The following is a 26,965-nucleotide window of genomic DNA, read 5'->3' as shown; positions in this document are numbered from 1 at the left end:
GTAACAAAAGCTCACATTTGCCACTTGTAGTCACAGGACCGGCGCTGCAAGCCTGCCTTTACTGACCTGATTATACATTCAATTTGCTTTACTTTACAGTTCCACCAAAGATCTCCAACATCTCCTCGGATGTCACTGTGAATGAGGGCAGCAATGTGACCCTGGTCTGCATGGCCAATGGCCGTCCTGAACCTGTTATTACCTGGAGACACCTTACACCAACTGGTAAGCAACCCTCCAATTTCCAAGATGCCTCATACTAGTTAGAATTCCATGAAATTAGGAGGACAAGAATGTATCTTAGTAAAATACTATGAAATTTCCAAAAAGGTTCTTATTTATGGTCCCCGTGAACATTGATAGTATGTTTGTCTCTATGAAATTTACAGCCGCAGTGTTGAATGTGTGCATGTGTATATGTGTGCATATATATGTATGTACACATATATAATATTTCACTTTCAGTAGAGTAGTTTCAAGACAAAAATTGCAAGTTTGGTGGTTGTGTCTTTGGGAAATTTTTTGTATGAATTAAATTTACATAGCTTTTGTAAACTTGTTTTATTTTACTTTCTACTAGTTAGTTTCCTAATATGTAATATCTCAAAAAGAAAATAGAAATGGTACAAAATTATTTATTGTGTTTTCTAATGCCCTGTCCTTGGTATCTGGTCTTATATTTAAGCATAAATTCTTATTAAAGGCATCTATTTTTTGTATGAAAATGTTACTCACAGTGCATCTTTATTAATATTGTAACTTATCATTTATTAATTATGCATATGAGGAATACATGAAGTATTTATTTGGGGGATCAATTTCAGGCTTATCGTCCCACAGACTCATTTCATACTCCACATGGAGAAACACATAAAGAGAACTTTCTGAAGTGAGCCTACCTTGTATCGCACTCCTGAAATAAACATTCAGGGCCCATTCTATGTGGGCAGCATATTACACCAGGCCCACCTTACCTACCCCTATCACAACTTGAAAATGCTTTTGCCTACTGGCAACTTGGAATAAAACCTGTTAGCTTCTATGTAAACACATTGTCAAACATAATTTCTAAGTACATTTTGTTTACTTCAATATTTATAGAGCCAATATTTCAAGGTGCCTTTGGAAGAAATTCCTTTTTCTTTTCAATATCTCTAATGTTTTGTTTCTAAGCAATGCTTAATGTTTTATAATTTGTTTCAGTGCATTTTTAAAAATGTTCACAAGTCCTTCACTGTAATTAACTATTAGCAAACATAAAGGTAAATGTATGACGCATCTGTAAAAAAAGTTGTTATTTTATAAATCATACATTAATATAATTGACTGTAAACAAACTACATAGGAGTTTATGTCACCAAATTTATATACATACCACAGCCCTTTTTCAGCTTGTTTTTCTTATCATGTTTATTGTCTTATATTTCATAATGAATTAAAATTTTTCTGCATATATTTATTTATAATCCAGTGTCAGGTGTCAGCAACTGATAGACCATGGGTCAGATGTAGTCTGTTCTCTTTGTGCACAACATGAAAACTAGAATTGTTTTTACATTGCTTACCAGTTATGAAAAAAAATAATTCTACCTTCTGACCTACAAAAAAGGATGAAATTCAATATTCAGTGCACAAACATAACATTTCCTTGAAATATAGCCATGATCATTTGTTTGTACATTGTCTATTGATAAATTTGTTCTAAAACAACAGAGTTTTGTGGACTGACCCCCAAAGCTGAAAATATATTCTGTGTACTCCTTTAGAGAAACATTTACTTGCTTTTGCCCCAGACATGATTTAGGATACAGGGCAAGGATTTGCTTATCCAAGGCCCCATAGAAATTTAGAGATAGCCTCCATCAAGTTGTTGTGATCATTTCAAAAAAGTTTTTTTTTTTCTCTTAATATGTGTTTACAGTGTCTAAAAAATGCATCCATTGTAGGGAATTTGTATCTCTACTATCCCACCAGCACCCTTATAAGTTCCCTTTCCCTGTTCTCCCCCTCAACTCATTTATCCCCAAGTCCCCTTCCAGTCACCACAGAGCTGATCTCCTTGTTTCCTATTTTGTCTTATTTTGATGTTTAAATTTTGATAGCTGTACTTTGGGTTTCTCACTTTTTAAAATCCATGTGGTATTTAACCTGTGTTTGATTTATTTCACTTAGCAGTATGGTCTCAAGCTATATTTATTTTCGTACAAATGACTAAAAGTTACCCCTGTTTATGATTGAGTAGTACTCTATCACATATGAATACTACATTTTCTTTATCCATTCATCCACTGAACTATATTCAGTTCTTGCCAAGGTTTAGGTATTGTAAGTTGTGCTGATATAAATATGAGTATACATGTGTCTCTATAATATGATGTCTTTAACTTTTTCTGGAAGATATTCAGCAGAGGCATAGTTGGGATTAAATGGAATTTCTGCTTTTAGCTTTTTAAGAAGCCTCCATACTGATTTCCACAATGGTTTTATTGGTTTACATTCTTGTCAACAATACAGAAGTATTCCTTTTTCCACAATCTTGCCAAAGTTTGTTGTTTTTGAACTCCTCGATGATAGCCATTTATCTGAAATAAAGTAGAATTTCAGTGTTATTTTGATATGCATTTCTTTAACAATAAAAGATGTTAAACTTTTTTATGTATTTATTTGTACTTCTTCTAGGAAATATCTATTTCAACTGGCTGTTTTTATTGTGCCTTTTATTTGCAGTACCTACTTTTTTTTTTTAGTCTTTATGTATTCCAAATATTATTCCTCTGTCCAAAGACTACCTAGAAAAAGAAATGTTTCCCTTTTTAGGTTGTAACTTTACCCTGTAGTTTGCTTTCTTTTCTGTTCAGAAGATGTTGCATTTGATAGAATCACATTTGTTGATTTATGATATTTCGTGTACAATTGCAGTTCTGTTCAGAAGTCCTTGCCAATACCTATAACTTATAAATTTTACATATTTTATGGTAAATTTCTTTTTAAAATTTGATTAATTTTAATGGTACAATTTAGATACACATAAGGATCATATTCATCATAGGGAATTTGTACCTGCATATAATATATTTTGATTACTCTTCTTTTCCTAATCCTCCCCCCTCTCTTTAATCCCCCTTCCCCTCCCTATGTTTCTGTTTTCATACCAGATCTTTGATTTATTTTATTTTATTTTATTTTATTTTATTTTAGTACAAAGTGAGACATATGGGCACAGATTCATTGTTTTCTATGTTCATAACCATTTTTCCCAACATCATGTGTTAAAGAGGCTACCTTTTCTTCAGGATATGTTTTAGGACTCTGTTGAAGATCAGATAGCTAAAGATGCCCAGGGCTGTTTCTGCATTTTCTGTTTTTTCCCATTGATCAACATGTTTGTTTTTGTATCATTTTTGGAAATATGGCTATTTTGACAATATTGGTTGCACCTCTTCAGGAATGAGTAATCCCCTTAGATCTCTTTTCAGAATATAGTACTTAGTGCTTGTTATAGAAGTCTGTAACTTTGGTTAGATTAGTTCATAGTTCTAAAAGATCATGTTATCTGTGAAAAATGGGTAGTTTGACTTTTACCTTTCCTTTACATACCTTACTGTTTTCTTTCTCTTGCTGACTTTCTCTACCTACAATCTGAGTACTACATTGAATAGGATAAAGCATTAACTTTACTTTATAACCATCATCTATCTAAGCCCTCTCTATGTGCCAAATTATTTGGGGACACACGTGCAACCAGCACCTTGATGCATTTATAGATCAAAGATGGACTCCTGTTCTCCCTCACAAGTATTAATTCCCTAACTTTCTTTTATCTCTTTCACATCTGGCCTAAATAACCAGACACCTGATCAAAATAATATTCCTAGTAACAAGAGAGAGCATTTGCTTTTACAAGTCTATAAAGGAAACTAGGATTTCGTGTGTGTTTTATCCCTTTCAAAATTTGGAAACAGTGTGAACCTTTTCAGCCTATTAAACAAAGCCTTTCTTGGAGACACCCAAAGAAGAGACCTGCTGCTCCGTGTGTGACAGCAAAGCTGCTTGCAACCTGTGGCCATGTGAGAAAAATAATACAGCCAGCTTTGTTCCATTATTTATTGTGCTTCTGCAGTACTGTGGAAGTATTGTGCCCTCCACAGGAAATGTACCTGTAATTAGCTCAACCCCACAGGGACATCAAGTCTTGAAAGGGGAAAGATTCCGTGCAGGGCTCCAAAATGTCTGATTGTCTATCATGTGAAGAAGAAGAAAAGGAAGAGAGATTCATGATGTATTTTTATAAGGAGAATATATTATCTCCTAATGCAGTGCTTCTTTCTTTTAATTTTTAGTTGTGCTATTGTGTTTCTTTTTCCATCGACACTTAAAAGTTTTTTTTTTTTTTTTGCCAAATATACTGAAGATGCTTTAAAAGAAAGAAATTTCAAAAATATGAATTTTTCATGTATTCTGAATCAAAACACTTCTCTGACTTTGATGGAGAAGAGATTAAGGCATTCTGTGTATGTCTTTCATATATTTCTAATTTCCTAATCTCTCCTTCTCTTCAGTTACTTTATGTAGTCAAAATGATGTGTCACACATGTAGTTATTAAATGTGACCTATTTTCTCCCTTAATTAAGTTAGGCTTTCAAATTCCTGGGACACCCAGAGGGCAATTGCACTGTAACATGTCTTTTCTGTGGAGTGTTTGATCTTCTTTCTGTGAGTGGTGCTGCTCCATCTTCATTTAACTTCATTTCTAAATCTTTCTTCTTACATTCACGGGAAAAGTCTTTTCTCAAGTTTGCTTCATGGGGTGTCACAATGGCTCAGGGTTACAGAAAGTGTCTCTATGCATTTTTGTTTCTACAGAGGTTTCACAACCTCACCAACCTCTGATACCTGGAAAACCCAAAAGGCACCTCAGGCTCAGGAGGTACTGTGTAATTCTTTGTACAGCCAAAATTCATATCCACCATCAACACTGAAATTAGAAATCTTACTTAAGAAACATCATGTATGTTGATGGGGGAGTTGGAAAGCATTGTTTTGGGCGAAGCCAAGAGGACCTCGAGGACTCTCAAATTCTGCTTTCTCATTGTACATTGGGTTTTAATCTCTTGATTTGAGATTTCCCTTTTAACTCATTTCTGACTCTGAGCTTTTTACCGATGCTACTCTTGAATTACATTAACGCTATACCTTCCTGCATCTTATTTTTAACTATACAGCTCACTCCACAAGGCCAGCATAAACTCTGGTTCCATGGGTTTAGGATGAATATATAACAACAAACTGAATCCATCAGATTCATTTAGTCAAATTCTGCAAATAAATATTATAACTATCATCTGATCTTTTGAGTCAGTGTGTTAGAAACATATTTAACAAAGACCATATATAACAAAGACCACATGATCTACAGTTTAAGTTTTGGAAAATTATTTTTCTGTAGTTTTCTTCATTAGAATGTTCAGAAAGTTCTATGTTTTACTCTTGAAGATGTATGGATATGTAGTTGTCAAACCTGTGTACTTTGCAACTGCATTGTTGTCCACATAGAAAGGAGAATAATTGTTTACCTCATGCTAGTAATTGCCCTCATTTAGCACCTGCATTTGTATTTTTTTAATATTCTCATTTCTCTTTGCAAAAAGAAGAAATATTGCTTTTTTCAGTGTCTTGTATAATGCTTTAAATATATGCCATCCATCAATACAGAATTGTATTGAGAATAATCTTAATCTCCATTTCACAAAGCATTCATTTGGTCAGATTCCTAATGTATGTTCATTTGGTAAAAAACATACAATGAGGAATAAGGCAGACATGCTCTCTGCACAAATGGAACATATAGTTCAACAGAAGAGCATAATATTAAACTACTAATTGCATGATTATCCTTTAATTAGATTCATACATTATAAAGGAAAATTATGGCATTCACTAAGACCATAAAACAGGGTCATATAGTAAAATCTACAAGGTCAGTAAAGCTTTCCTGAGGGGATATTATGCTTTGACCTTAGGAATGAAGAAGACCTCCCAAAGACAATAGAAGATGAGTATTCTAACCACAGAAAAAAAGCACATATAAAGGCCTGAAATGACAATTGATTTTAGAATTTGTGTGAATATCTCTAAAGGGAACCATGTTGTTAGTATCTTGTTATGCTACATTTTTTATTATTTAAATGTCTTAAATAAAAATTTGTTTTTCTTTTCAATAGAATCACTTTTCTCCTTTCAAAAGGCAGGAAAAAATAATTTATGCTATGTTTTTGAGACTTCCTTCTACACTGATTTTTAATATCTATCATATACACAAGTGTACATAAAGCAAAATATACAGTACCAGAGAGATATATATGCAGAAACAGTGTATTTATATGTAGGTATATGCTCCCCTGTGTAGCAGGTATGCTGACAACTATTTGTATCTACAAATACTTTTAATTTATGTCAAACCCATATTCTTTCCCTATGCATGTGATTCCGGAAAGCCTAACCAAACATATGTAAACTTGTTTTCATTAATCTGATCATTAAAACAAATGGCTAATTTAGAAAATGAAGACTACATAACTTAACTACATAAATATTGGCTTCCGAAACCCAAAACTTAAAAATTTGTAGAGTGACAATAACAGATATTGTTAACCTTTAAGCCTGTGACAATTTCTGCAACCTGCTTTGTTGACTATTCTGATGCATGTTGGCAAGTGTCACTCTAGGGCCCCATCACTGCCCAGCATGAGGAGTCATCAGACCCCAAAATACTCTGCCTAAAGAGAAATGAGTTAGCCTCAATGTGTTTTTGAGGCAATAGCTTAATTTCAGAGCTTTAAGATACTGGGGAGTTATGGCTCAGGAAAAGACAATGTCTTAATCCAAAGCTATTGCACATAGAGCAGAAATACAGATTCTGTGTCTCTCACCTCTCATCTCATTACTGATGTCTTGCTACCTTACATTTTCACATTACTCCAAATGATCTGTCTTCTACATATTTAAAAATAGCAGCTATATCAAAAGTTGTAAGAATCTCAAAAGAATAAATTGATAAATTTCTCAGTACATTGTTGCTTATAACTGATGCTGATATTTATTATTGTTACTATTTTTATATTAGCTATTTACAGTGATCATTTTGTGGGAGAATTATTAAGTTGATTGAAAACAACCTCAATTTTTTTTCTTTCAGTTCTGACACAACCACCAAAAGAATTGTTTTGATGCTATCATCAAGTATAGTCTTAATATTTTATATCTTACACTGAACCATAGCTCATACACCCACCTGTCTAGGTTACTTTCCTCTTGCTGCTGACACAAAATACCTGACACCCAAAATAAAAGAAGAAAAGGTTTATTTATCTCACAGTGTGTGGAGGTTTCAGTCTATAATCAACTGGCTCAAAGACAGAGTAGCATAAGTAGAGGGCAACAGTTCATGATGATGGGAACAATGCAAACAACAAGAGCAAAAGGGGAGGAACACACAGAGATGACCCTTTCCATCCCTTATATTATACATAGGCCACACCCACTTGGGTGTAGCACACACACCCATAATCCCAGCATTGGACCATGAGTCATTCACAAACTCTAGAAGCCTGCCTCCATGACTGCAAGAGGCTTTGTGGGGACATCCAGACTCAAACCGTAACACCCTTATGGTGCCTAATTTACAATATCTCTTCATCAAAGGACATGACAACAATGACAGAGATTCTCTAGCATGATTTGTTCATTTTCCCATCCTTGTTTTTGGAAACAGATTTTCTCATCTAGCTGTTAATTATAGTATGTGAAACAAATAATGGTATGTTACAGCTTTTGCTATATTTTCCAAGACTGGTCTTTCAAGAAAAATTCTATTCTTTTACAAAATGACTACCATTTTCAGGAGTAAGCCATTAAATAGTGACAGAGGGACTCCACACATCAGGAAAAGTATATTTACATCTTGAGATAGATCGATCAATCAATAGATAGATAGATAGATAGATAGATAGATAGATAGATAGGGAGAAAGAGAGAAACATATTAAAATGTCAAATAAAGTTGCTGAAATGGGCACAATGAAATTTATCAAGAGAAATGTTGGTTTATTTTTAGAGAAGGCAAACAAGGCAATAAAAATATAGCCAGACTCACAAAAATGTCTGTTGATATAGCTTACCTGTACAGGAATAGATGAATTAGGTTGTATAACTCTTGTGAATGCCCAAAACTAGCTTTAGAATATTAACTGTGGACCTTAACAGGACTCTATCCTAATATCCCTCATGAGATACCACAGAAGGTCTTACTTAGTTCCTTGCCAATAGGAGAATTGGCAACCTCAGCCACATGAATCAAAACAAACTTATCATGGTCAGAAGCAGAGAGGCCACAGGACTAGTTCCAAAAGATGTTCATAGTAAGAGATAAAATTTTTACAACTCAGAAAGATGAGAGTGTTCCCAATTTTTTTCTTTTTTCTTTTGCCTTCTTTTTTGTCTCTCTTTCTTCCTTTCTCCCTTCCTTTCTGTCCCACTTCTTTGGATCCCTCCAGTTTCCTCTGTTTCTCCTTTCCTTCCTTCCTTCTTCCTTCCTTCCTTCCTTCCTTCCTTCCTTCCTTCCTTCCTTCCTTCCTTTCCTCCTTTTATCATTTTTTGAGATACAATCTTGCTCTGTATTCCAGCCAACCTTGAACTTGCAATCTCTTAGGTACTGGGATTACAGGCACGCACCAACACATCTTGGTTGATCCCAGCATTTTGCTTTTCTCCCATGGCCCCAGCAATAACTTATTTAACACATTTTTTCATCATTTTTCTTAGTAACTACCAACCAAGCCATCTTTTCTCATTGCCACTGTCACAATGTCATTCAACTATTTTCTCTGTATTTAATTTATTTTCTAATTGAACACCTTGTTATTGTTCTGCTGTATAAAAATGGTCAGGTTAATATTCCCAATACCTTTGGAATGCACACTGCAAATTACCTAGTATTTTGCCAATATAACTTCTTGTAAGAATTTTAGAATGACCTCTTCACTAAGAAGTAACACAAAACTGATAAAATTGCATTTAAATTATGTGTTTAATTTTCCTTTCTGTAGTTTGTAAAGATCTATAAAATGCAGAAACTATTCCTTAGTCATGTATATATTCTAAAAGTATCACTTGGTGTACAGTGTGATATTGATACTTTAATTGAGTCACTCTAAAGGACTTCACAAAAGTAAACGACTGGGTGTATAGCTCAATGGCACAGCACCTGCCTGGCAAGCACAAGGTCCTGAGTTTACCTTCTGGTACCAAAAGTAATTAAATTAATAAATAAAATTGTTTATAGTTAAAAATATTACTGGGAAGTAACTAAGCTCATATAATATAAACTAAATATATACTGATAAATGAAACAAAAGTAAATAGAAAATAAACTTTAAAATCATATAGAACTAAGCCCACTCAACTAACAGTTTCATTAATTTCTTACAGAAAAGTTTTCTGAAATTTCAAGAAGGTTGCCTGCATAGGTCTCCCACTGAATTTCCATGATGTACATCCATCTAACTTATGCCATTATCTACTGAATTATGGAGAATATTCTGAAATATTCTGAAATCTTCATATCTTGTATCTCATCTTTTGTTGTTTTACTCACGTGTATTTTCAATGATTGTCTTAAACATTTGTTTACCTATCCAACATGAATTTTACTCATAAAAGCGAAGATTTTCCTGTTCTACGTACCTGCTGCAGTGTAACTGCTCAATGAGTATTTGTTGAGAAAATGAGTCTTCAGACACTGTCACTTTTCTGTACTGTATCATACACTTCTCTAAAATATAGATTTTCTTTCCTTAAAACACTGTCCACTTCTACATCAGGTTTCTGTATTTGAGAAAGGATTATTTTTTTCTTTACATGTGTGTTAGCAAAGCTTAAGTTCTCCCACTCCAGTGAGCATGCACTATAGCAAGAGAGGGTGTGTATTAGGAGACAAGTTTCAGGACCACCTGATTTTTGCAATAGTTAATAACCCAATAGTCAATGAGGAGCCTTATTGCTGAGATGTTTTATAATACTGTACTTTTAATGATTCATCAAAATCATCCTTTCTAGTGGCAGCTACCAGGGTGTATCTGTCATTGCCATTATTAGGTAGTCCACTGGTTTTGCAAATCTGGTTACTATTAGATTACCTAGAACAGAGGTATAGGTTTGTAAAAAAATCTTCCTGGCTCACTCCCCACTAGATTGCTTTTGGGGAAATCTAGGGTCCTATTGTTATAGGGAATTGTTTGGTAAGAGTTTGTGTTCTCTAAAATCGGAGAATGAATTTTAGGAACAACAGACATTAAGAGCAGAATATATTTATTGAGAGAAAGAATGTTTTCTGTCTGAGAGAGAGACAGAAGGGGTCCTGAGCAGGTAGCCAAAGACTCTGCCTTTTCTAGGGACTTTTATAAAATAAAACAACAAGGTGAGACGGGTCCACGTTGGGGGAAACAAAGGAACTTGCAAGTTGGGTATAAAGTGCGACAGAACTATGGTTAACCTACAAGATTAATTGCTCAAGTGAAATCGATTAAATAGGGGACAAATGGGGAAGCCAGTCATGCAACAAGCAAGCATGCTTAAAGAATAGTGACTTTTCTAGTAGGGGATTTGGATGGTGACTCCTGGCTTTCTCAATAGAGACCTATTTACAATATCATTCCTAGGATGTGAGTGCATCTTTTTGGTTTTTTGTCTTGAGCCCTGTTCTGCAGCAGAGGTGTCTGTCTCCCCCAGATGTGTGAGGTATGTGGGCTTCTGCACTGGCTTCTTTGGGGACCTAGCCCTCTCTGACTGCCTACATTTTTATCAAACTCAGTTGCCTGTTACAATATGGGAGTAAAGCCAGGTAAAGTGAATAACTATAAACCCACAAGGGCAAAAGTATTGACAAGATTGCATCTAGTGATTTTAATGTATTGAGGAATTATCAGAGAATTTTATTAAACTCTTAATTCAGATTCAGTGGATCTGAAGTGAGACTAGAAATACTGTTGTATAACTATTACTAATATAATTGTAGTGCTGTTGGTTCCTGTACAGCAGTTTAAGAGTCCTTACATATCTTATGGACAAAATAGATTGGAAAATATTGGAGCAGGTGAAAATCCCAGCAAAAAGAATCGTTAGATAAGTCCCACAGTGTACCTAGTATTCATCAACTAGTGTGAACATATATATTTTTTTAAATTTTTTATTCCAACTGATTCAGAAGTAGTTCAGAAAATAATAAGCATACATGTAGTTTTGATAAGTAGTCATTCCTGCTTATGAAGGCTGAACTCTATCATCAGATTTCATATTCCCGTGGAGCTTTCTAGAAATAGAGAATACTGCGCCCCAGTACAGACCGAGTAGGTAATAACCTGCACTCCATCAAGGATCCAGGTTTTTTGTTTGTCTGGTGAATGCTGAAATGCTCCAGGTCAGAAGTGCAATATATTCAAATGCAGCACAAATACTTTCCTTCAAATATTTGAATTATAGAAATTAAGAAACTTTCCCGACTTTCCTACCAAGGGATATCCCTAAACTTTATCCTTATCTCCCTTGCTCTAATTGCATTCCTACTAGGGGAAGAGAAAGCAAGATTTTGTAAAGATAAGGGTGAAGTACAATGCTGTGCCCCTGACTGTTCATGGAAAGGAGAGCTTCTATTTGCTACCTGCTACATCAGATGCTGGTGCTAAATATTGAAGGGAAAAATACTTAAGCTGCTGAATGAAGAAATGCAGTTGGAGTGACAGTAGATTTCTCATCATTTTCCATAGTAGTTTTCTTTCTCATCATTTTCCATAGTAGTTTTATCTCCAAAATTTAGACAATAATTTGTGGCCTGCCTGCCTCACACTGCTGCTCCGAGGGATCAAGTAAGATAATGAATATGAAAGTAGTTTGAAAAGTGTAAAGCTCTCAACAAATGTAAAGGATTTGTAGGAAGAATGATTTAGTAGAGTTTGGTGTCAGGAAGCTCTAGTTCAAGGTTCTATTTCAAAAATTTGTTTTGGGAGAAGTTTCGAAGTAGATGTCTCTTTTTTCATCTGTAAAGTATGAAAAATAGAGTGCCTGTTCACCTACCTGGATTTCTGTGTTGTCCCAAGTGAAAGTATTATATTACTGACAAAGCATGACTCAACTGCTTTCTGTTGTTACTCTTGTCTTAAGTTTTGTAAAGAAAAATATAAACCAAAATTACAGTAGTCACTCTGAAGACAGTAGAATTAACTTCAAAACTGTGAAACACCTACTTAAGCAAATAAGTGATAAAGCTAGAGTGTCTCAATAGCCTAAATCAGAGTCTTAACATATAATCTCTGGAAGGGCACTATCAGCATCACCTAGAAACATGATAGAAATACAGTTCATCAGACCCCACACCAGATGTATTTGAGTCAGATAATCTACAGGTTCAGTGCAACCATTTGTAGTTTAATAAGCTCTCAAAATGATTTTGATGCACAATAAATTTAGAGAACCTTTGCACTAAAGGAAATTGATCTTTCTAAGGTAGTCAGAGCCTTGTATTCTTTCTATCAAGCATAAGTATAGTAAATTTGGAATTCTTTCTGTTTCAGTGGTCAAGTGTATGTATGTGTGTGCAAATATACTAATATATTATTATGTTTCCTTGATTAGTGTTTGTATCACTTTAGATGAAGAGGTTTGGGGAACAGCAACACAGAAATTCCCACTTTTTCTATCTATAGTCTAATAATGTTTGAGGCTAACATATTTAAAATGTGCACGTTTTTGACTTGGCATATTCATTTGCAAGTTTTGCAGTACACTAAAAGCTGCAATTCATCATAATGAAACAGAGAAATCTCAATAGGTAACACAATGGGGTCACACTACCCACAAAAAACAAACCAATAAAATTACCTGCTATCATTTATTTAGGAAACTGTGAGATTCTTTTGATAAAAAAATACCTTGCCACTTCCTTTATGTTACCTGCCTTTATTTCGTGAAACAAACGAAGCAGTTTTCCCATGTTGATCCACAAATCAAAAGCACAGAAGGATCTATGAACTCACACCATTGCTAAATAGCAACTTTGTCTGCTGTTGACTGAAGTGTTAAAATCTGATGAAAGGAAGATAAAAAGAAAAATAAAGAACTTTAATAAATCAGTTGGCAAATATCAATGCAAATCAGATCTAATTCTTCAAGATATTCTGGTAATAAAAACTGAAATGTCAATCTTTGAATGACATCAGTCTGTTTCCTAAAAGAAAAATTATTTTAGTTTGGTCACTGAAACTTGAGTTAAGACACATTCAGATTAGTGAATGAAGCTCTTAAAAGGACTGGGGGAAAAGAGTCACAGCGACTTACACTTTAGAGAGCAATCTAAGCAGTGTTATATATGTGTAAAAACTCTTCCCCCCAAAATATCCATAGTAAAATTGTTTCAAAGCACAACAAATTACATACATAAGAATTCCACCTAAGAAGAAAATTCCTTCCAATGAAAAAATGGAATTGAAAATTTAGCTCCCCATCACTTAGGGTCACTTATTATTGTAAAGACGCAGGAGGTAGGCAATTCTTAGAGTAACCTCAGAATTAAAACAGCTTGCTTTGCACTTATCTGGGAAATGAGAATATAGCATGTTCCATAATTAAACCAGATACATGTATCATTTCTTTTTTTAATGAATTGAGTTTATGATACGTTTTACTTTTATACATAATATTCACATTCATTATAGGGAATTTGTACCTATACATAATATATTTAGATTCTTTTTCTTCCTCTTTTACTCTCCCTTCAACCCTATCCTCCCTTCCTTATTTACAAAAGCTTTATTTTCTTTTTTCTTTCTTTTGTCATCATTTATTTTCTCTTCCATTCCTTTCTTTTCCCATCCCCCTCCCTAGATCTTCTTATCTCACACTACTATATATTTTGGTCTTTATTTGTACTTTTGATCTTTCAGTTTTTCACACCAGAGAAACAGTGTGGCATTTAAACATCTGTCAAATTTTTTCTATTAAATGGTAAGGAGTCTCAAGGTGTATCCATTTACTTATTAGCATCTCATTTATCATTATTTATGGGTTGAGTAGTGCTTCATTGCATTTAAAAAACATATTTGCTGTATCCACTCATCAGTTGATGGGCATTTGGGCTATTTTCAGGATTTAGCTATTACGAACTGTGCCATTATAAATGTGGATGTTCAGATATTGCTGTGGTATGACACTTTTCATTATTTTGGAAAGATGCCAAGAAAAGGAATAGCTGGCTCAAATTGGACCTTTGGTTCTAATTTCTTGAGGACTTCCACACTGATTTCCAAAGTGATTATACCAGTCTACACTTCCACCAACAGTGGAAAATGGTTCCTCTTCCCCTACAGTCCCACCATCATTTGTTACTGATTTCTTGATAACAGCCATTTTTTCTGGGATGTGTTTGGAATCTCAGTGTTTTAATTTGCATTTTTCAAAAGAACAATGATGTTGAACATTTTCCATATGTTTATTTGTTATTTCTACTTCATCTGAGAAATATCTATTCATTTCAGATGCCAATTTTTGGATTCAATCTTTCAATTTTGAGGGCATAATTTTTTTTCTTTATATATTCTAAATTTTAGTTCTTTGCCTAAGAAACATCTGCAAAAATTTTTTCCACGCGTTAGGTTGTCTCTTTACTCTACTGGTGGTTTCTCTTACTGTACAAAAGATTTTTAATGAGATGAGATCCCAGTGGTTGATTATTTGTGATAGTTCCTGAGCAAATGCGGTTTCATTCATAAAGTCTTTGCTTTCAACAGTGTCTTCAAGGGATCTGTCTATTGTGTTTTCCAGCGAATTGTTTCTGTTTTAATATGTAGAACTTTGATACATTTTGATTTTAGTTTAGTGCAAGGTAAATGACACGAGGCTAATTTTAATCATTAGCTTGTAGAAAATCAATTTTTCCAGCATTATTTATTAAAAAGGCTATCTTTCCTCCAGTTAAGGTGTCTGACTCCTTTGTCAAAGATAAAGGTGGCTGAGTATATATGGAATTGTTTCTTTGTCTTCTAATCTGTTCCCTTAATCCTTGGGCTATCTTTTTTGTTGTGGTTGTTTTTGGCCTGCACCATTATTTTGTTTAAACATAGTACTTTTATAGTATAATTTTAACTCAGGGATTGTGATCCACACTGCCTTTCTTTTGCTGCCCAGAATTGCCTTTTCTGTTCTAGGTTACTTCTGATTCCAAATGAATTTTAAGATTTTTTTTCTAATTCTGTGAGATCAACGTTGGAATTTTGATTGGGATAGCATTAGATCTGTGTAACAATTTTGAAAGAACTACTATATCGGTTCTTACTACCCAGTAAAGAGTTATCTTTCCATTTTCTGATATCCTCTTAAATTTCCTTTTTTAGAGTACTGTAGGTTTCAATATATAGATCTTTTACTTTCTTTGTTTGATTGATTCCTAGGCGTTCATTGCTTTGATGTTATTGTGAAAAGTGTTCTTTCCCTAGTTCCTCTCTGAGTGAATTTATTTTTATATAGTAAGATTATTGATTTCTCAGTATTGACTTTGTGTCTAGCTACAGTACTGAATTTGCTTATTAAATTTAGAAGTCTTTTGGTGGACTTTGGAGGTCTTCTATGTAGAGTATCATGTCATCTGCAAATAATAATTTAACTACTTCCCTTCTTGTCATTATTCCTTTTATTTCCTTTTCTTGTCTAATTGCTTTGTGGAACATTTCCAAAACTATACTGAATAAGAGGACAAAAGACATTCTTGTCTTGTTCCTGATTTTAGAGTAAAAACTTTCAGCTTTTATCTGTTTAGTATGATGCTTGCTGTTCATTTGTCATAGATGGATTTTATCAGATTGAAATAAAGACTATCTATTCCAATTTCTGTGCAGATTTTATTATGGATAGGTGTTGGACCCTGTCAAATGTCTTTTCTTCATCTATTTAGATGATAATATGTTTTTTGTCTTTAGCTTTCTTAATATGGTGCATTACATTTATTGATTTGAGTATGTTAAATCATCCCTGCATCCCTGTTATTAATTCTACTTAGTCATGAGGTTTATAATATTTATGTAGATTTGCTGTATTCTGTTGTCCATAAGGACAAATCCTTACTGAGGATTTCTGCATATATGTCCATTAGGGAGGTTTGCTTGTAGTTCTCTTTTTTGGTTGGATCCTTTGGTGGTTTGGTATCAGAGTAATTCGTGCTTTCAGAATGAATTTGAGAATATTGGATCCCTTTCAGTTTCATTAAAGCATTTGAGAAGTGGTGGTATTGGATCTTCCCTAAATTTCTTGTAGAACTTAGCAGCATGTCCATCAGGGCCTTGGCTTATATTTGTTGGTAAGTTTTTAATTCCTTCTTCAATTTCATTGGTGATATTGATTGACTTAGAATTTTATATCTTTTTTACTCAACTGTGTTAATTCATATGAATCTAGGGATCTTTCCAGTTCTTGTGCATTTTTCAGCTTATTAAAATACAGGTTCTTGACGTAGATATTGATGATCTTCTGGATATCTGCATAGTCCCTTGTGATTTCATCCTATTCATTCCTAATTCTATGAATTTAAGTTTTTTTTTCTTTCTTTTTTGATAAAGTTAAGTAAGGTTGTGTCAATTTTATTTACTCTTTGAAAAATACCAACTCTTTGATTACTGATTCTTTATATTGTTTACTTAATCTCTATTGCCCTAATTTCTGCAGATTTTTATAATTTACTCATTTGGGTTTGACTTGCCCTCTTTTTCTAGAATCTTGAAGTCCAATGTAAGGTTGTTGATTTGAGCTTGCTCTGTTTTCCTGATATGAGTATAGTCCACTATAAATTTCCCTCATAGAATTACTTTCATTGTGCCTGGTAAGTTCTGTTATGTTGTATTGGCAATTTCATTTTAATTGTAGAAACTGTCTAATTTCTTCTTAAATTTTACCTATGACCTATTGGTTGTTCAGGAGAGTATTATTTCATTCCTATGTGTTTATGACATTTTTATGGTTTCTTTTGCCATTGATTTCCAGTTTCATTGCACTATGGTCTGATAATGTGCATAGGGTACTTTCATTTCTTTTGCATTTACTTAAGCATTTTCTGTGTGCTATGTGGTCTGTTTTGGAGAACATCACATGTTCAGTTAAGAAGAATCTATATTCTTATGTATGATGGAACTCTACATACATCTACTAAGTCCATATATTTAAAAGTTGGTTTCATTTCTTATATTTCGTTGTTGAGTTTTTATCTAATTTATCTATTTATTTGTGACAGTGGGGTATTGAGATCCCCAATTATAATTGTTTTAGTGCTTATTTGATTTTTCATGATCAATAATATCTGTTTTATACAGTTGGATACACTGATATTTGGTGCATATATATCTATGACTGTTATCTCTTTATGGATTGTTTCCTTTACATGTATGTAGTGACCTTCTTTTACTCTCTTAATTAGCCTTGTCTTAAAATGCACTTGTCTGCAAATAAAATAGCTACCTCTGCTCTTTTATGGGTATCTGTTACACGGAGTACTGTTTTCTATCTTTGGCCTTTCAGTCTTTCATTTTTGATTAAATACACTTGTTTTATGCAGCATGTTGTTATATCTTGCTTCTCGAACTATTCTGATAGTTGGCTTCTTCAATTGTTAAATTGAGGCCATTAAAATTAAAGGTTGTCACTGATATGTATTGACTTATCCTTGGCATATTATTCTCCTGTTATTGGTTCCCTGTTTCTCCTCTCTGTTTAATCACTTGTCTTGCCTGGAGGATTCATTCTGTTTGTGTTCATGGAGTTTTAATCCTTGTTATCTCTTTATAGATTCTTCTTCAGAAATTTTTGGAGTGTTAATTTATTGTTCATGAATTTCCTCAGGTGTTCTTGTCATGGAAGTGTCTTATTTCTTCATAAGTTTTGAAAGATAGTTTCATGGGGTACATCAGTCTAGGTGGGAAGTTTTCTTATAGGGCTTGAAATGCATCACTCCAAGATCTACTTGACTTGATGGTTTGTGTTGAGAAGTCTGCTGGCCTTTCCTTTCAGATAAATTGTTTATTTTTCTTGTAGTTTTTATCTGTTTTTGTACTGACTTTCTAGAATCTGGACTACTATATTCCTTGCTATAGGTTTTGTTTTATGGTGGCTAATTTAAGTTCTGTATGCTTCACTTATAGATAAATTCTTTTTTTCTCCCAGGGAATTTTCTGCCTATGTCTATTAACAAGTTTTCTTTTTTTTATGTCATTTGCACTATCTCCTGCTTTTTCATTTCCTCCATACAATCTCTTACTATTCTTCTTTACATCATCTAGCAGCTTTTGAATTGAGTTCTTAAGGTCCTTTACTATTTTTAAGACACATTTATTGTCATGATCACTACCTGTCTTCTATATCTGAAATTCTGTCTACACATTGGCTCATTTTTCAATGTGTACTTTCAATAGAATTTTTAACCTCCTTTTGAATCTGTTTCATGGATTCCATTTCTTTTCTATCTTGGGTGTTCATAATATTCATTATTTTCCTAAACCGTTTTTTAAATAATCATTATATGCTCTGTAGTTCAAGGCATGTCTATCATTACGGTCATCATTTCTGTAGTTATCTGAGAAATTATTTCTGATTTGATTTTTATAGGGCCTCATTCATCTGCTTTGTTACTTCTGATATCACTTCAGAAAGTTGAGGTGGCTGGCTTTTGGATGGTTCTATCTCATTGCACCCTACATTTGCTCTTGGTGAACTAGAACTGTGGAGATGCATCCTGTTTAAGTGTCTTCTCATTTTAATTTTTTTTTACTTTAATTCCTTGTTTGATACATTTACATTGCCTATGGAAAGTTAACTTTAGTGCCAGTATTTAAAGTCTTTGGGATTCCCAGTTATGTCTTCCAAGTATAGCTTGGGTGTTGAGTCTGTTGCAAGATCCTACCTCTTCAGTGTATTGGGAATGAGAAGTTGCTGCCTAGTTGTCCTAGCCCCTGGTTCTTTTGCACTGGTCTTTGGTATTTTTATGATCATTAGGTAATCTTAATCTTGGTATATCAGGAAGATCAACTGATTAAAACAATTATATTACCTTGGCTAAAGTGGTACACTCAATAACAATAACATCAAATATAGCCTGGAAAAATAATACTGTGGTTATTATTAATTTGCCACCTTTAATCTTATAATCTAGATTTGTGATTACATAACAGAAGCTAAAATGAACCAGAAAAATTGTATGCAATAAACAAGTCCTCAGTATAGCAATGTTTTCCTCATTGAAGAATATTTAAAAGGAGTTAGGTGAAATTTAAAAACAAATAGAAGAGGAAAAGATTAGAAGCAAGGCTGGAGAACAAAGATCACACAAATATTGGGTAACTGGTTAAGGGGCAGGACAAAAACAGAAAAAGAAGAAATAAAAAACAAAAACAGATCAGAACAACTACAACAAAAACCAAAATAAAAAGCACGTTCATACTTACATAAAAACAAGGACATGCAATCAAGGAAAAACAAAACAAAAACATTAAAGAGAAAAAAGGAACAAAATAAGAAAAAAATGTCCAACACAAGGCATGTCTCTGATGTCAGTAGTAGACAACTTGGGCAGATTCCAGATCCAAGATGATTAATGCCACCAAGCCAGTCATAGTTTTATGGCAGGCAAGGTAATGAATAATCCCAGTGAATCTTTCCCTTTACTTCCAGAAAAGTTCAAGTAAATTTCTGGCTGTGAGGCTGGAATCTGATTTGTTCACCCTGTAGCAGTCATTGTGCCCATTGATGACTTGAATTTTGCTCCCTGATCTCTTGCAGACTTGAACTAGGCTCTCTAGCCCATCACCAAGAGCCTCTAATTAGAGCCAGCCTAAAACTGTTCTGAGTTCTGAACTCAGTGGTAAGTACTGGCCAAGTCACCTCTCCTGTGGACATCTGAAACTGAGTAACTCAACCAGCCACTGTAGTCCACGGTGTAGCCACAGTGAAATGCTCCACTAGTGCATTTCTTCATGGAGAATCTGGGGTTGCAAGTAGTCACAGAGTGTCTGTAGGTTTTAGCTCTCTCCCTCATGCAGTGAGTCTGGGATCAGGAAGAAAGTGTCACCACCACCTCCTCCTCCTTCACTGAATTCTCTCTCTTCATTCTCCCCATAGGCTTCAGTTCTTGCTTCAGATCATTCCTGGGTCCTATTGGCCCACTTCCTCCATTTTCTCTTTCTCACATTGCTATAATCCAGCATCAGATCGCCAAATCTTGGAGAGGCTTTTTCTCTGCTGCTCACCACTCCATCATAAACCTGAAAATTGACAGGTATCTTTCCTAGTAAAGCAGTTTTTTTTCCCACTTTTTTTATTATTTCAATTGACTGGTACATTTTCGGTATACATAATGATCACATTCATTATAGGGAATTTGTACTAGTAGGTGATATAACTTGATTCTTTTTCCCCCCTCCCCTACCTTCTTCCTCTTCCCTTATTTACAAAAGCTTTATTTCCATTTTGCTTCCATTCTCATCACTTTTTTAAAATTCTCCTTCCTTCCTTTTCCGCTCCTTAATTCCCCTTCTCATTTAAATGTTTCCCTCCTGTATCATAATATCTATCATACATGTTGGCCCTTATGTACACTTTTGTTTTCTCACCCCATAGGAACAGTGTGCATTTACACATGTCCAATTTATGGCCTCAAGGTTCACCCATTTACCTAGAAATGTCTCAGTGTAATCTTCTTTATGGTTGAGTACCACTACATTGCACAAAAAAAAATACATCTTCTGTATCCATTGATCAGTTGATGGGTATTTGGGATGTTTCCAAATTTTAGCTATTACAGACTGTGCCACTATAAGCATCAGCGTTCATATATCACTGTGATGTGATGCTTTTAGTTCTTTGGGGAAGACGCAATGAAGGAGAATACCTGGTTCAAATGAGACCTTCAGCCCTAAATTTTGAGGAAACTCCACACTGGTTTCCATCATGGTTGTACCAGTCAGTCTACATTACTGCCAACAGTGGAGAAGGGCTCACTTTTTCCCACAGTTCTGCCAACATTTTTTGTTGGTTGATTTCTTGATAACAGCATTCTTTCTGGGATAAGATGGAAACTCACTGTTGCTTTAATTTGTATTTTTCAAAAGACAAATTATGTTGAACATTTTTTCATATAATTTCCATTTATATTTCTCCATCTGAGAGTAAAGACTTCTATTTTTTAAAAAATTCAGAAAGAAGCCCATTTGTATTAAATAGAAGGCAATTTTATCTTATCATTTTTTATTTGTTGTGTTTTCTTCTTTCAAGACAATCTTGGTGTGTACTTGAGAATAGCCTAGAACATACAGAAATCCTCCTGCCTTAGGCTCCAGAGTGCTGGAATCAGAGGTGCATGCCACAAAACCCAGCAGCTCATTTATTGTATTATTTATTTATGTTTTTCAAAGCAGGGTTTGCTTTGAATTTCACGGTGACCTTGAGTTCACTATGTATTCCAACCTGGCATCAAACTTGTAGTAATCCTCCTGCCCCACTTTTCCAAGTGCTAAAATTATAGCTGTTTACCACCATGAAGCCTAATAGTCCCATTTAGATTTTTTAAGTATATTATTCACTTGGGCTTCTTTAATAAAACACTACAGACTGATTGCCTTAGACAACATTCATTTCTTCATATTCCCAGGGAGTAGAAGTCCATGCCAGCATACTGGGGCCTAGTGAGGGCTCTTTCCTGGCTTATAGATGACTGCCACCTCCTTGTTTATTCCCATGCCTTCTTTGTGTTTGTGGAAACAGAAATCAAACTCTCTGATTCCCCTTAATCACTCTCATAACCTTATCTGAATGTAGTTACCTTCCAAAAGTTCTGCCTCTGAATTCCATCTCTTTGTGCTTTTGGGACTCAACATATGGATTTGGGTGTGATAAAGTTCAGTCCAGAGAATCTAAATCTGCTGTCATGATCCTGTCCACTTGAACTTTTGACTCATCTGCCTGTCCTTAAACTATAAAATCCCAGATTTTCAATGGTCCCTTTGTTATGTTTCCTTTGGGGCTGGAGATATACATACATATAGATAGATAGATAGATAGATAGATAGATAGATAGATAGATAGATTTAACTCCAGTATTAAATCATCTCTTCAACTCAGAATATGCAGCCTAACCCATAAACAAAATAGGAACATTACTGTTCTATTGCTTTCTGTTTTCCCAAGTTCCAAATGTCCCATCATAGTACCAAGAAACCAACAGAAGACTCACAGCACATGCCACTACCTTATTCCTCTAAGGCATGAAGGCCAGACTGACAGAAAAATTTGCTTTACACAAATTTCAGTAGCTGTAACTTTCTATCCATGGTAGTTCTGTTACTGATTATTGCTAGATGCGATAATTTCCCTAAGAATGTTCAAGCGTTCTAAACTCTACCCAGCAGGCTGATTCAGCTGCTGTGTGTCACATGGATAAAGGGCTCCACTGAATCGGTGTGCAGTGTTGCTAAGCCTTTGAGAATGTATGTGGATCTTCACTTTGCTGTTCCTTGTTAAGGATGTGGTTCTGCCAAGGAAATGTCTTGCAGCATAGATAACCCATAATCTTTATCGTGCTATTAAGAGTAGATGACTGGCAAATGAGGAGACATAAAGGGCTTCTATCATAGGCAGCCTGTAAGTTCCTACATCTTGGTTTTGCCATGGTCTTCATATGGGTACAGGCTAAGAAGTATTTTGACAGATCCAGAAAATCCATTCTGATCTCAGCTGCTAAAGTTGGTACCTTTCTGACTTCAGGTTCTCAATAGCCAAAGAACCACTATGATAAAAAGCTAATTCCCTTTCTTAGGAATTCTTTTCTTCTATCAGACACTTCTACAATATTTGGGCAAACCAAAAAGATTATTCACTATAGCATCTAATCACCACCAGCATTATTATTACCATCTTTATTATTACTATTACTGCTACCACCTCTAGGAAAAAGTACACTAGTTATCAATTGATTTTTTGGTGATAAAATAACTATGCCATGCAAATTACGTCCAGCATAGTCTTCAATGATAGCTTCTGATTTTTATAGGAGCTACAAGTCAATCATCCTTGAGTATTCCTTGAATTTCCAGAACCTATGCCTCTCCATGCTTTGGAGTTCTTCATACAATTACTGATGAATTACATATCAGGTGCAGAGATAGTTGCCTAGGGAAACCTCTGAGTCTCATGAGTGGAACAGTTAATTCGTCAGATACTACTGAAGGATTGAAATGCAGTTGCCTCCATGTTGACCTTCCATAAGAAGCCAGTAAAACATGCAATGAATAGTTAAAATACACATACATACATATTCACATATACATGTATTTATTTAGATTATTTGTAGTATTTACCAAAGGTTTACTATCAATTTAAATATGAATATTTTGCTTCTATCACTATAATGATGGATATTCTATTATAATAAAATTTTTCAGGTTTTGCCTAATATTTCACTCTTAAAGCACAGGACTTGAGTTTTCAGTCTATCCCTGAGATGGAAAAGAAAGCAAGTGGAGCCTCAATGTATACTATATTGAAAATTTTAAATGCCAATTCAATCTTTTAGTTTAAAATAATGTGATGCATTATCATTTCTGCTTTTAATAGTTCAAAACTGAATCCTTGAGACAGAGTCACAGTGAAAAATCGCCTCATTTCACTCAGTAATGTTTGTCCATCTGTACCATCAAGAAAACGTTGACATATTAGTTTTCTAGAACTGCAACAAGAAATCATTACCAGCTTTGCTATAACTGCTAGGTTTTAAGCAATATGAATGTAGTTTCTCTTTGATTTGGAGGCTAGCAGCCCAAAATCCAGAAGATGGCAAGGTTGCTCTTCAATTTAAACCTAGCAGTTTTGCAAATTGCAAGGCTTATGAAACACCCAAACGTGAGGTAAAGAGAATTATCTGGCATTCAGAGATGAGCGGCCAAAGTGAGCAGAGGGCAAAAGGCTAGTGTAGAAAAGACATTTGTCTGCAGCTGAGAAACACAGTCATATGTGACTCCACCTATCTGTGTCTTCTCTCCTCGTGTCTGGACACTGTGTCCGCACAACTGTAAACCCCAGTGTCACTGGCTAGTGTCTCTCCTATAACCTTGCTCATGCCTTTCCCCATTCTTTGGGTACAGTGAGACTCTTTTCCGAGGATGCTCTCTTGATCTTCCTGCGATAAACAGGACATTGAGAGGTGCCTGGTAGCTGAAGAGGTGACCAAATCAGCACGCTCTAAGGTTTATCCAGCATTTTATTCAGTCTGGTTTTCTATCTCCTTGTTTCTCCTGCCCAGTGTCCTCTTGTGCTCTCCACTTTCTGGTAACAACAACAACAACAACAATAATAATAATAATAACAATAATACTCTCCATCATTTTCTTTCCATTTGTTCTAATTCCAAAGCCTAGTCTTTAAATCAAAGTTCTGAGAAGTGAAAGTCTGAGCAACTCCCACGGTGACAGCAGGCACCAGCAGCGCAGTAAACAAATTTCAGGTTTGTCGCTTCCCTGCTGTCTTGGACCAGAGACCAGGCAAGGACCTGGCAGACACTGGTAGACCATTTTAAGAATTTGATTCCTTTGACCTCTTGAATGACATTTCATAATTTCTATTTTAGGATCACTCAAGCTATCACCTATAATAACAAGAGAATATTATTTCCAAAATATCCAAAGCCAAAAGATAAAAGAGAAAGGAGACATTGTGATGAAAAAGCTGTTGACAAGGAAGTGATGATAGAATAATGGACACCTAATAATGTCTACATGCTAATCTCCAAGATCTATTGATAGGGTATCCGAAGTGGCAAATTTTCGCATGTGATTAAGATCTTCAGATGACAAGGTTATTTATTCTAGACTGTCTGTGAAATGAGGAGGTCAGAACATGGAGGAAGATGTGCATTAGGGGTTCTAGTTTGCTTGAGATGTATTAAAGATGGACAAGGGAACCAAAGCCCAGAACTGCAGGCAGGTTCTAGAAGCTGGAAAAGACAAGGACACAGAGTCTCCCATAGAGTATCCAGAAGGAGTGCAGCTCTGCTGACACATTTAAGTCCCATGAGTTCATTTTAGACTTCTGTTGCATTTCTAGAATAAGATAAGAAATGTCTGTTATTTTAAACCTCTAAACTTACAGTAACTTGTTACAGTGGTAAGAGAAAATACAAGGAATGACTCCTTAGAGTTGTTTATAGCCAGTTATATAAAAGTGATTTAAGGTTTTGGATGAAACGAAAAGTGCCCATCTATTTGGCTGTGAAGAATTACTTGTTTGAGCATAAAGGGAAATGGAGGTTCTCCTATCAATGATATCAGCACATATTACTGATGATTAAAATACAAGAAATTATATTATTATCAATAGTAAGAAAAAAAAGTGTGCCAAAGAAAAACATTTCTTACTTTCTTTTACCCTTTCCATTGTTTTTATGATCCATGATGCACTACAGGAACTTGCACTGCCTCAAGGTAAAGGTTTGAACATCAGTTATCATTGTACCATTGAAGCACAGAAGCAGACTAGCAGGAGTATCCCCAGGTGATGAGCACTGAATAAGTTATTTACTAGGACATAGTGCCTCAACTATGTTTGCTAAATTACAACTTTGGGAAAACTGCGTAAGTGTTTCAGAATTGAAATACTCATTTCAGACATTGAAATTTCATAGAGATATGGTGAAAGATAAGAGAGTCTCATGGTTATTAGTGAGAACTCACCATCAGTGTTCTCCACTGGTTTAAGATTAGATCAGCTCATTGTTTACTCTCATTTGGTGAACGTTTGAGATGTCCTCCATTTCCCTGTTACGGATCTCCTAAAATAGATATGTTCTCTTTGTTGCCCACACTGGGAAAATGCTAAGTTCCTTGAGGGAGAAGGCAGTATCATTTTTTTCTCACTTACCTTAACTTTATGTTAAAGCTGTATTTTGTAGAATAGAACCTGGTCTTGAAGCAGGTTCATAGCAAGTACCCATGACTACATCAACTAATAAAATGTTCTTTATGCAACATATGCAGTCACCAAAAATAAGGTACCACTCAGTCCCAATGTGCTTTCCCACATGCTGCCTTGGTGACTGCCAGATAACAATGAAGCAGTACAGTGCTGATACGAAGGACTCCATAATCACACAGCTATCAGTGGGGCCCTGGCTCCAACATCTCTTGTCTAGGTATTGTGGGGAAATATATACAACTTGTTTATGTCTCTTTCTGCAACCACACACACACAAATAAATAAATAAAAATTTTAAAAAAAACTTATTTTAAAAGTAAGTATAGTTCTTGTCTCGTGGAGTTTTTGTAAAGATTAAGTGAAGTGGTCCCCATAATGTGCTTCAATATGAGGCCTTGCACTTACCAAGGATCCTGTAAGTCACTGATTATTGTTATTCTTACATGCTGGAGAAGAAAAATAAAAACCACTGACACAAAATGACATTGTAAAAGTCCTGATTCCAAAGAGAACAATCTAGTTCAAATCCTGCCCTCTTCTCTCAATCCTCTCTAAATGTGTAATCCATCATTTTGTGTCTTCTATTTTTCTATGTCATCTTTCCCTTCACACACACAGGCACACACACACACACACACACACACACACACACACACACACACATGCTGCCTGGCTTCAGTTGCTGGGGAAAAGCACTAGGGAACTCCACATGTTCTGTCAGGAACCTGCAAATGGCAGATGACATCTATGCAATGGCAGAAACTGTGTGCTTCAGGCAAGTCCCTAACAGAAAGGGTAAGTTTCACATTCAAGCCCTAAACAGGTATTTGGTGCTCTCCTCCTTGCCATGAAAACCTATAGCACTCTCCCTGTTCACCAATACCATGCTCATGCTATGGTTGGTTTCCCTCCCCTGTAAAGCACT

At 35.0% G+C, this 26,965-nt stretch overlaps 1 protein-coding gene across 3 annotated transcripts in view; it reads left to right on the top strand.

The window, feature by feature from the left end:
* Nucleotides 1–26,965, top strand: part of Lsamp (limbic system associated membrane protein) — a 764,515-nt gene that overhangs the window by 534,370 nt on the left and 203,180 nt on the right. For all 3 annotated transcript variants that reach the window (XM_063225010.1, XM_063225009.1, XM_063225011.1), the window contains one exon: nt 100–225. In XM_063225010.1, the coding sequence (XP_063081080.1) occupies nt 100–225 (126 nt within the window). The remainder of the gene's footprint in view (nt 1–99; nt 226–26,965) is intronic.

This window comes from Cavia porcellus, unplaced genomic scaffold (assembly GCF_034190915.1).
Source record: "Cavia porcellus strain 051 isolate PalLab524CR breed Dunkin Hartley unplaced genomic scaffold, mCavPor4.1 scaffold_15, whole genome shotgun sequence".
Classification (NCBI taxonomy): domain Eukaryota; kingdom Metazoa; phylum Chordata; class Mammalia; order Rodentia; family Caviidae; genus Cavia; species Cavia porcellus.
The sequence above is the reverse complement of the archived record's forward strand: the minus strand, read 5'-3'. Positions and strand labels throughout refer to the sequence as shown.